This window comes from Eptatretus burgeri, chromosome 1 (assembly GCF_056783735.1).
Source record: "Eptatretus burgeri isolate ZD-2024b chromosome 1, Ebu_testis_v1, whole genome shotgun sequence".
Taxonomy (NCBI): domain Eukaryota; kingdom Metazoa; phylum Chordata; class Myxini; order Myxiniformes; family Myxinidae; genus Eptatretus; species Eptatretus burgeri.
In genome coordinates this window covers 63397931-63409932 of record NC_140961.1, presented here as the reverse complement: position 1 = coordinate 63409932, position 12002 = coordinate 63397931, and the positions used below count along the sequence as shown (strand labels likewise).

The 12002-nt window shown below is 42.8% G+C and overlaps 1 protein-coding gene across 9 annotated transcripts in view; it reads right to left on the bottom strand.

Moving 5' to 3' along the window:
- Positions 1–336: 336 nt before the first annotated feature.
- The window catches only part of LOC147034598 (roundabout homolog 2-like), a 543037-nt gene continuing 531371 nt past the window's right edge, over positions 337–12002 (bottom strand). For 8 of the 9 annotated variants that reach the window (XM_085885845.1, XM_085885805.1, XM_085885813.1 and 5 more), the window contains 4 exons: positions 6519–6611; positions 4143–4358; positions 2721–2857; positions 337–2397 (listed from right to left, as the gene is read on the bottom strand). In XM_085885845.1, the coding sequence (XP_085741971.1) occupies positions 2383–2397; positions 2721–2857; positions 4143–4358; positions 6519–6611 (461 nt within the window). In that variant the 3' untranslated portion in view covers positions 337–2382. The remainder of the gene's footprint in view (positions 2398–2720; positions 2858–4142; positions 4359–6518; positions 6612–12002) is intronic. The other variant, XM_085885859.1, reaches the window with a different exon arrangement.

The following is a 12002-nucleotide window of genomic DNA, read 5'->3' as shown; positions in this document are numbered from 1 at the left end:
ATCCCATGGTGTCTTTCATGAAGAGTAAGAGAGATTTCGCCGGCACTTTGGACAAATTCCAAATTCCTGCCTTGACCTCCAGAGGGCATTGCATCAGCAAAATAGCTGTGTCCTTATATGAGCCAATGATGCTACCTCGCAGCCTTGTGCTGCATACAAAAGAAGCAGACTACCATCACTACCTATACACTTTATCTTCTTAATTGTAGTCTCGTCCTCCCCCCCCCCCAACTCACAACTCCAACCCCCTCCCAAACCACCACCAACATCCTCCTTTGCACATAATCGATTAAGGGGAAAAAACAAATCCCAGGCTAATGAAACAGAGGGCTCGGCTATTGTATATAGTTCCTGATCAACTTTATTTACAAGATTTGGCACCCAGAAACTACCAGCTGTACAATCAAATGAATGAGTTGCGAGGACAAGAGTTTTATGATGAGGATGCCTGAGAGGCAGTCAGCAAAGTGGATGTAGGACACTTAGTTTGATGAAGAGCAAAAACATACGCATCATTGTCAAAACTCAGGGAGGAATAAGCTGAGATTACCAATCATTCTGTTGCTCCCTGTAACAAGGCATGTGTCATATACTGTACGTACATCACAAGTTATAAAATTTCCTGTGCAGTTTTTTTAGTGCTCAATCTAGTTTGAAGGAGGAAAGGGGAGGAAAGGGGAGGAAAGTGGAGCAATGTTCAGCATTCCAATGTCGTCGTGCATTTTTTTCTAAAGATCATCAAAATACAGTTTGGACACCGTGGAAGAGTGTACTGGAGAATTAAATGACAAATTCTCGAGAATGCAATGTTTTAATAACCCTGTACAATTTAATCCCTATATACGTCCAGAGAAGCTTGAGATTGAAAAACAAAATTAAAAAATAAACAGGAAAATCAAGGCAAGGGTAATCATTGTTCATCCCTAAAATGTACAAGGAAAGACATCACTGAATAAGCAGACATTGCATTAGAAGTTGGGATTTGTAGGCATGGTAAGTGGATAAATTGAAGGTGTTTGCAAATGACCACAATGAGAATTTCCCAACACCTCAAAAACTATGCAAGACCTCTTGCTGTCAAGTCGAGCAGTGAAGGGTTCTCCAACAGTTTCACTGATAAACAACTGCATGCTTCGTTACAAAAACTTTTATTAATTTACTTGCATTCATGAATGACAAACAAAACCTAAACCACATAATTTTACAAGCAGTGAAGGGCTTTCAATGGATGCGGACTGTGGGGAAAACTCGTGAAGTGAGGTCTTTTAATTTTTCTTACAATACGTACAATGAGCAGCAGCCATCGCAGGAAGTGAGACGGTGCTGGCTGTGACTGATTAATGTGGACACGTGGATAGGCCCATAGTTTACAAACACCCACCTGCTGTGCCCCAGCCCCACTCTGGCCTGCGCACAACACATGCCTGAGAACAACACTACACCGCATGCGGATCTGGGGATATGGGAGCTGACCTTAGCCACAGCACACACAAGAACTTGGAGGGGTTTTTTTAGGTGAAAAACAGAGAGAGATTGAGATTAAGAGAGGGAAGCGGGAGGGTGGGGTATGATATTTACAAAAACTGTGCCATCTGTTATTAACAACCAAGATGGAAGAAGAAAGGAGAGCAATGTGAAGCCAGGCCGTGCTTCGGCTCCCGTGCAATGTGGCGCGCTGGTCCATAAAAACGAGCAAATGAAAACTGCTCAACGTAAGGTGGAGCACGGTGGTGGTCGATGTGGTAATGGCAATAGGGTATGACAAAAACTAACAAATTTCAAAACAAACCTAATTGTGCTTATAATATTCCGCAGTGCAATCAGTTTGCGGGTTGATGCATTGAAAATTATGATGTAAAAACGTACAATTGAACATTGCTAACTTAAGTCTGATGTGACCAACGCGCTCCAAAAGACATCGCTGCAAACTAACAGTGTGCCGTATTACCGCCAGCTAACACAGTGACATACCTCCTTGGCACCCGATACGCAACAAAAATATCCCACAGGCCCATTTCCATCCACCAATCTCAGATCTAGTTCCATCCACGACTTTCATTCCTACTTCCAACCACAACTTTCTAGCCTATTTCAATCAACAATTTTTTGGGCCTATTCCCATCCATAACTTTCTGACCTTTTCCCACCAACCAAAAATTATGACCTATTCTCAAATATCACTCTGCTTTATTTGCATCATTCTGACTTTTTTCGGCCAATTTTCATCAACCACTCTCAAGCTTTCACAGGTTTATTACCACCAGGTCCTATACCCCAAAATACACAGAGTTTCTGTCAGCTGAAGGTCACTACTGTCATTCCATCTTTGCCATCCTCCTGGGGTCTTTTCTTTCACAGCACGTGAACAGTGATGTCAGCTCTTCAACTTTGATTACTCTGCAAAAAACGTACACATTAATGAGTTAAAAAAAATACTTTCAGAATCGACAATCAAATAAATAAATAAAGTCACTTTCAAAGATTTCCCTTTACAAATTAAATGCCCAGCGGACGTTCCTTTTGCTACAGAATCTGCAAATGACTACTTTAAGTAGCCACATGGCTTATATTTCGCAATAAATATTTCTCGATAAAATAACATTGTGTTCTTTCTTTCATATTTCCCCTAGTTAGATCCTTAAGGAGTCCTTATTGAAGATGCCGCACTGGCATGGCATGTTAAAGAGACACGAACCATTGCCAAAGTTATGCATCCTCACCGTTCCGTGGCGTGTTTCCTTTTTGCCAACACCCACTGTTTTTCCTGGCATCGTCGCAGCAGAACTGTGGCCAGCAAGTTGGAACTTACTGGGGAAATGTGGCCTGGAGTATGGTATGATGTCTTCATGGGTTTCATCTGCATTTGTTGGGGGTGGTACAGTGGGATGAGGGTGTGGATGAGGATTGAGGAAAGGCAAATAAATACAGGAAGGAATGATGGTTGTATGTCTGTTGCATAAGATAAAGATTACATGCAATTCCTTCTATTGTGTAATTCCCAGATTTTGTGTCAGGTATAATCATCTCTCAAAATTCTTCACTTATTTAAATGCCTGCCACCAGCTCAAGGCCACCATGCCCTTCAGCCCCCCCCCCCCCGCCGCAGTGATGTTGCTTTGACAGATGTTGTGAGCGAGTAGGAGGCTTGCCTCATGTCAGAAAAGTTAATTAACAAAAAAAATACATTTTATGGATAATTTCCATATCCTACTATTAATTTGTAATTGGTCACAGGCTTTGACAACAATAGAAATTTTTTATTACGGATCCTAGGCATCAAAAAGCTACTTATGTTGAACAAACAGTTTCAAATGGAGCACCTCACCACCAATAGAGCATTTAAATTGCATCAGATGTGGCAATAAATGTGAATTGATGCTCCCAGCTTGCTGACTTGATGACAGAAGATGCCATTTGTATTTTTGCCGTCCCCATCCCTACCATGCTTGGTGTTGGCTTAATGGTTAGGGTGGAAGGTGCAGAATCTGCGGATCCTGAGTTCACATCCCTCTTGCTGTTGAATTAACATCAGGTGGGGTTGACTCTGCCTGTCATCCTTTTGTGACTGGCAAAATGAGTGCCAGCTTGCTGGTATCCTGTTTTGGAGTGGTGACCTGTCCAGGAATGTGCCCAATAGCCAAGGAGACTACTTAGGAAGCACCAACGCTCTGCACAGAGTATGATTCCCATGGATTGATGGATCCCTATCCTGTTTAGAATCCCATATGGGCACACAATTTGCTCGATGTGAAAAAGTCACCATCAGATAACATGCAAAATATATTACTTTATTTTCCCCAAATAATCAATCACAAAGAATAAAAATATATTCGAGGCAGTTTATCCATTAAGCCAGGTCTATGCCTGGATAAAACATGCACATTGGATAGGGAGTGAATTTGTATGGGACACGTCCATGATTATGTAAATAATGCAGGAAAGGAGGGGGTGGGGGAAAATTTCAAATAAATTGGAGAATGCAAAAGGAGGGGGAGGATAAGAAAGAATCGGGATGATATCGTAGTTTGGAAGGAGAGTAAAAACAAAGTGAAAGAAAGTCGAGTAGAGAAAATAGGAATGGTCTAAGTCTGGATATCCCGATCATGTGTGACTGTGTAGAGATGGCTGCGCTCAGAACGAACCCAGAGCACGAGAACGAGGTGGCTGCCACCGCCGTTCCAATGAATGTGGGTCTAAACACCAACTTTCTTCCCCATCGTCAGGATAGAGGCACTCCACTGAGCCCTGCATTGTGCCTCCAGCCATGCCCCATCCCAGCCCTCCGCAGCCTTTGTGCTGCATCACACCAGCATTGCCAGGGCTGCTCAACGGTGGTGGCAGAGGTGGTGGAGGGAGGTCTGGTGAAGGAAAGACAGGAATGGAAGAGAAGCAATTAATGGTGAGCCACAACTGTACCAAGCCCACTGGTGCATAAGATCAGCTCATGGGAAATTCTGTGTGGTCATATGGACAGACCACCCAGGAATTTTTGAGAAATAGCAGATCCTTCACACAAGTGGGTGCAATTGAGTGCTTTCCTACGGGTATTCCACTTTCCTTCTTTCGCTACTTTATCATATTCTCAACCTGTTAAGATTCTCAACCTGTCAATATGTTAAAAGCCACAGTGTTAATGTTGAAATAATTTAAATAGGGATTCCTCGAGGGATTAACTCTGTAAAGCGTTTTTTCTCAGATAATTTGTTGATGCAGTCGATATTTGCCATAACTGTTGTGATGCTCGTATTTTGTAAATACAGACAGCAGTTTAGCAGCAAGTCTGGATTGGGGTTTAATTGCCGGTGGAATTTGATCTTACTCGAACTGTCTTTCAATTTAGTGACAGCAGGCAGGAAGTAAGTGCTTAAATGGAGCAATGTGGGGTGGGGGGGGGGGATCTGGCTGTCATTTTTGCAAGATGAACTTTATCTCCCAGTATATTTCACAGGAATAAATCTCAAAATGGACAGACTGCAGGTGGCATGTAGACAGCACTTTTGACGGACCTCGCAAGCAGTCAGATAAGTCAAATATCATTGAACTCAATGTAACAAAACACATCAGGAGCAGGTGTCGAGCTGCCCACTATGGGTGGCAAGCGGCAGGCAGAAGTTAATTCTTTTCCCGACGCGTCGCGTACTGATGCGAGGAATTCAGGTCACGATGCCATTTTCGTTTCAGCATTATGAGACTGGAGGATTTTGCCAATGTTTTGTTCTGGCTCAGCCGAAGCAGCTCGGTGTAAGACAAGTAGCATTTCCTCTTCCACGTTTGTAGGCCGGTTCAGGAGAGTTCTCCATCATATCATGTCACCACCATGATAAGCAACATATAAGACACTTGAGCAGCAAAAGCTTTAGGTTTCATGCCAAAACGAATTTGGCCGTGAAAATATATGAGTGAGTGAAACTTGAAGGGCACTCGGTGGAGTGCATACCTCAGACAAGCTAGATTAGTTTACGTTTTGTATCTCACTAATAGGTCGCATCTGGATTCAGACCCGAAGTAAAATTTAATCAGCTTGTTGTTGTCACCGAACCAACTCATCCACCAAGTTTCATCCGAATCCGTCCATAACTTTTTGAGATATCGTGCTATATATATCATTTTAGCCCGATCGCTCAATGGAGAAGAGTCAATGCAAAAAATGATCAGATCCGGATCTGGATTCGGATCTTCACCAAAGTTGAATAAATTCTTCCTTGCTACTTCACCCAATCCATCCACAACTTTTACAGATATGGTGCCATGTCTTGTTTTTGCGCAATCACTCAATGGTGGTGAAAAAAAAAATCACTTTAAAAATTCTTGGATCCAGATCCGGATTCGGATCTTCACCAAAATCTAATAAGTTCCTTGTAACATACCCAAGTTCTCCACCAAAATTCATCCAAATCCGTCCACAACTGTTTGAGATATTTTGTTCACAAAGAACCAAACAAACAAACAGACAGACAGGGGTGAAAACATAACCTCCATCCACCTTTGGTTGCGGAGGTAAAAAGAAGAACAATGACGTCTCCATCTATTTGATTTGATTTGGTGTGGCTTCTGTATGCTTCTACTATGTGGTACTACCATGTTTTTGTTTTAACACTTTAGGGTATGGTACACCGTTTTGTAGGGGTCCAGGTACAGGTTTACCTTCTTTGGGACAACAACTTCTGTGGTCGTCTCATGCCATTCCATGATGTTTATCCTTCAGTTCGAGATTAGATCAGATCAAATAGGTTGTTCAATACTTTAAGTATAAGTAAAGGGCTATAATGCGTTTCTATTTTTTCAGTCATTAATTCTACCACAAGCTGCACCTGGCGATAAGGTGAAAGCGATGTAAGATTCCAGGTACTGCTTGACAGATGTTGAGAAATAAACATAACTTACTTCTCCTCATTGTGTCTTTCGACATGCAAGTTAGACATCAACATTGTAAGTTTTATGTTCACCTCTCACCCTTGTAACATCCAAACTTTATTCACAATTATATATATGACACGCAAATATTTTCAACATCTCACCATCCATGTTGCAGGCACCATGTTTCTGCCTCTTTCCAGGTCGAGGGCGAAAATGGCTGCCAGGTTCTGCTTGTGCACCAGCTCCGAGTTTGCCTGCAGGGCAGAAACACCCCACATATCACTGCCTCAACCAGCACAGCAAGTGTCGCTCAGCTGTGGGATGAGTTAACGAAGTGAGCCCATGGACTATCATTAATTGTGCACAATGACCTAATTAACACCACCACGGTACACATTACTGTCAAGCATCCATCCCCTTCTTCACTCCCTTCCTAGCATGGGGCCTAACATAAGGCTTACATTTCTCTTGTCCCTGTCAGTTAAACATAAACCATGAGATTAATCACTGTGAACAATTTTTCCTTCACTGGTATAACATCCATTCCTATTCATTGAAAAATTCAACAAAAAAGGCACACGGATATGGATTTGTGGTCAGAGAAAGAACCGATAGGATGGTTATAGTAATGGCGCTGAAGATTGAGAGGAACCACTCAAGAGACTTTGTACAACCCCGGGATTAGTCCAGCCAAGTTACGTTGAAATACAGTCCTGAAATTAATTTCGAATCAATAAAGCAACAAACAGCAGCAAATTGGGTTTAAAAACGGACAAATGAGAAAACCGGTCCACTGAGGCCTTCCGTTGTCACAAGGCAATGAAGTCGAGAGGAACATGGCAGCGAAGCGTGAGCGCGACAGTTTCAGGAGAAAGGAAATAACGATCCTCACTCTTATGAACCAAAGAGCGGCGTCTGCCAATGCACACCCATTTGCAGATTAAACAATACATCTTGCAATTGTCTTGGATTAATGTGATGTTCTTTGGAGCCTCGTTGAATATTCATGTCGTGATTACAAATTACAAATGAGAGAGAGACTGTGTTACTGAGATTGTGACTGCGATTCATGCACTCCATTAACGCGTTCCTGTCCATTGCTTCAGGATTTTGTAACAAGTACAGGCCTCTCGGCACATCCAGCAACAAAGGACCTGGAGATGGGAAAGGTTTGTTCATTACACCTGTGTAAGTCATAATAACATTGAACTGTGTGCATGCTACATGCTTTATCACAATTTGTATGTTAATTTTCTTCGTTCGCGTCTGCTGTCGTGATTGATTTTTCCCCCCAAAAAAATCAAAAGCAACTTCCTCTAATCTACTTTTATAACGCGCAACAAAATATAACATAGAATGTCATTCATAAATGTGTTTACGTGGCTTTTGGAGGTTTCAATCACAAAGCAGTCAAAAGGAAATGTCTGCGAGCTGTGTGTGTGCAATGCAGTCGATAGGAAAATGCCACTCAGTCGATACAGATTCTTGCCGAGAAAGCAATTGCTTTTGATTGAGACCTAGGCAAAAAGGAAATGGTGTTTCAGTGATTGTGTTGAAAACTCACAGGGCCTTGGCAAGGATAGTTTGGCCCAATGAATGTACTTGAATTTCATGCACACCTGACTCCATATGACTAATGAGACACCTATTTCAATCATACACGAGGTGGGGCTTGCAAAATGTTCTCGGAACGAGATACTCACAACAGTCCAAAAAACGCCAAGTGCATTTTTCCGCACTGATTATATCTGGGCTGGCTGGAGAGCTCAGAAGTATGCACACTTGCCTGTAAGTTAGCTCGCCACGGTTTGAATATTGATCCAGCTATATACTGTCATCCCAGTGTTTCACATGCACGGCGCGGCATCAAGGTGTGTGCCATCTGTCAGATTGATGTTAAGCTGAGGGACATGTCTGCCGGCACTGTACTTTGGTAGATGTTAAAGATTCCACTGTGTCTTTCCTGGAGAGTAGGCGAGTTGTAAGCACCTTGGCCAAATTCAAAATATCTGCCACATTCACTCGAGTATCTTGCAATAGAGTGGTGACCCATCCAGCATTGCATTGCTTTCTATTTTAATACAAAGTCGACGCTCGTGGAGGAGCTAGAACAAAGAATGGATCAGGACGTAACAGAACAAAAGGAATTATAGAAAGAGAGTGGGGAGGGGGGAAACACCACCAGCAGGGTGGAGGGACAAATAGAGGGAAACCTGGAAAAACAAGTGATGTGGGGAAGAATTAGGGTGAGGGGAGGATATGGGTTCGACAAGATGGATACAGAAGCAAACTGGCAGGAGGAAAAACCTGAAAATATGAAAACTTGGAAAGAGGTGGGCTTGGGGGTGGGGGAGGGAATTAACGGGTGGGGGGGGTAGAAAAAATCCTTATTTTGTGTTGGGGATTATCTGAAATGATGGCGAACAGCTGTCTTGAAGAGTTGGAGGAAAGGACGAGATTGAAGAGAATGTGGAAATTGGTTCCACGGGTGGAGAAAGGAGGAAAGAATGAGTGGGGTGAGCAGTGATTCTAGATTTTGTGAGTTTCAATAGACGTGGGATGCTAGTATACCGCATGTGCCCTGCAGAAACCGAGGAGAGGTGGGACAAAACACAAATATAGCAGAGGATGCAAGACTCGAAAGGAGGTGGCAGAAGACAGAGAGACTACCATCCTGTCTATGATGTGAAAGTAATAGTCCCATATACTCAGCTTCATCACAGGAGATTACAATGATCTTGAAGGCCTTGGTTTTCCATTATCAAGCTGTGGAAGAAGTCATTGTAGGTGGATAAGAGTTCAGTTGTGCCAAGGAAGGAATGTGCAAGATGGAGGAGTGATTCCCAGTCGATGACTGGCTTTGGAGGCAAACTCCGAAGTGTGGTTTTACCAAGGAAAATCGTAACTTTGGCCCAAAAGTGTGAGTTGCTGAACTTCAAGAGGCTTGTGAAGAAAATCGATGGAAGGGTTTGTCAAATGGTCCTTTTAGAGAGACAGTGAGAATGTGAGACTTGTCAGAATTGAAAGACATTCAAAGTGTTTGAACAGCTCTTGATTCTATCAAGGTCTGCAGAGAGGAGAGAAGCTGCTGCCTGCATTTCAGAAGGATGAGGTATATTACCGCAGAGGGTGGAGTCATCAACAAAGAGATAAAAATAATTTTCCAAACAGTCAAAGCTATCGTTAATGAAGATCAGGAATAGGACTGAGCCCAGAACACTGCTTTGAGGCACTCCAGCTTTCATAGCGAGAGGAGATGAGTGGCTTTCATTGAGAGCCACATGTTGGCAACGAGAATAGAGGAAATCAGTAAGCCATGTGTGAAGTTGCCTTGGACGCCATTGCAGAGTTTGGAGAGCAAGGCGGGGTGCCAAACTGTATCAAATGCTCGATATATGCCTAGAGAGATGGCCCTGATCTCATGTTGACATTGAGGACCTCCATCCAATGTTGGAAGAGCAGAAGCAGCATGTCCAAGGCAGAGTGACCTGGTCTGAATCTGAACTGATGATCTGAAATCAAGCCATTGGAGAAAAGGAAAGATTTGATGTCAACTGCAATGATGGATTGCATGACCTTGCTGAAGATTGGAAGTAAGCAGATAGGTCTGTAGTTAATGGGAACAGTTTTTGCACGTTCTTTATATAATGTGTTGATATTGGCTGAAGAAGAAAGATGACTGATGGCAAATGATAGGCTGAACAGAGCAGAAAGAAAATGTCCAAGAGCAGCAGAGCAAGTTTTTTTTCGGACGTGTGAGGTGATACCATCCGGTCCAGCTGTAGAATCAGAGTCTAGGGTTGCTCTAAACTCCTCCACCTTCTCAGGGGCAAAAGACACATAGTCCAGGAGCAGGAGGTTGTGACTAAGAATGGTGGCTAAAGAGAGTGAGGAGTTGGGGACAACATTTGGAAGCAAACACAGAATTGAGGCATTCACCTTCTGATGAGCGGAGTTGACTGTGTCACCATTTGAAGTGAGCCTTGGGGAGGGGGATATATTCCAGAGACAGCTAGCACCAGATTTTAGAAGAAGGAGTCAAGTTTGAAAGTTATTTTTTGAGGTTAGACAGATGTTGTTGTTCTGGCTGTCCTTGACACACAATTGTTAGGGCTTTGTGGAATGACCTGAGATTGCGTTCAGTTGAGTTTGCAATCCAGGAAGAAAGGTGAGTTTTTTCAAGGCAAATGCCTCACCACTGGATTCAGTGTACCATGGGCAGGAAGAAAGGTATGACAACTGAAGATGACATGAGATGGGTTTGTACATGAGCAAGTTTCTGCTGAAGAATTTCCAGGCAGAGTTAGTATCAGGGGTCATAGATATTGGAGACTAGTCATGAAGAGAGATCGCTGCTTGCAGTCCCTGCCAATCTGCGTGAGTGAAGTGCCAGACTTGCAGGCGCTGAGGCAGCTCTCTGAGAATAGCCAGAGAGAAGTTGACTCTCATTATCACACAATCAGTTGAACCACTTTGTGCGGAGGAAGAACAAGAGACATTAGCAGGGAAGTTGGTTATCGTTCAATGTGGAAGGGATGATTTGCAATTGCCAGAAATCCAGGATGGAAGGTTCACAGATTTAGTCAGCCCTATGGAGTGACATCAGTCCTTTGCTGAAGTTTCAGTCGATGAACCAACATCCAGCCAACTGGCATGGTGACAATTGAAATCACTACATATGAGGAAGAGAGAGTTGGGTTGAGTGGTTCAAAGTTGGTTCATGTTATCAGAAAGAGAGACAGGGTGGAGAGAGAGAGAAGGAGAGAGAGAGAAGGAGAGAGAGAGAAGGAGAGAGAGAGAAGGAGAGAGAAAGAAGGAGAGAGAAAGAAGGAGAGAGAAAGAAGGAGAGAGAAAGAAGGAGAGAGAAAGAAGGAGAGAGAAAGAAGGAGAGAGAAAGAAGGAGAGAGAGAAAGAAGGAGAGAGAGAAAGAAGGAGAGAGAGAAAGAAGGAGAGAGAGAAAGAAGGAAAAAGAGAAAAAGAGAAAAAGAGAGAAAGAGAGAAAGAGAGAAAGAGAGAAAGAGAGAAAGAGAGAAAGAGAGAAAGAGAGAAAGAGAGAAAGAGAGAAAGAGAGAAAGAGAGAAAGAGAGAAAGAGAGAAAGAGAGAAAGAGAGAAAGAGAGAAAGAGAGAAAGAGAGAAAGAGAGAAAGAGAGAAAGAGAGAAAGAGAAAAAGAGAAAAAGAGAAAAAGAGAGAAAGAGAGAAAGAGAGAAAGAGAGAGAAAGAGAAAGAGAGAGAAAGAGAGAAAGAGAGAAAGAGAGAAAGAGAGAAAGAGAGAAAGAGAGAAAGAGAGAAAGAGAGAAAGAGAGAAAGAGAGAAAGAGAGAAAGAGAGAAAGAGAGAAAGAGAGAAAGAGAGAAAGAGAGAAAGAGAGAAAGAGAGAAAGAGAGAAAGAGAGAAAGAGAGAAAGAGAGAAAGAGAGAAAGAGAGAAAGAGAGAGAGAGAGAGAGAGAGAGAGAGAGAGAGAGAGAAGGAGAGAGAAAGAAGGAGAGAGAAAGAAGGAGAGAGAAAGAAGGAGAGAGAAAGAAGGAGAGAGAAAGAAGGAGAGAGAAAGAAGGAGAGAGAAAGAAGGAGAGAGAGAAAGAAGGAGAGAGAGAAAGAAGGAGAGAGAGAAAGAAGAGAAAGAGAGAAAGAGAGAAAGAGAGAAAGA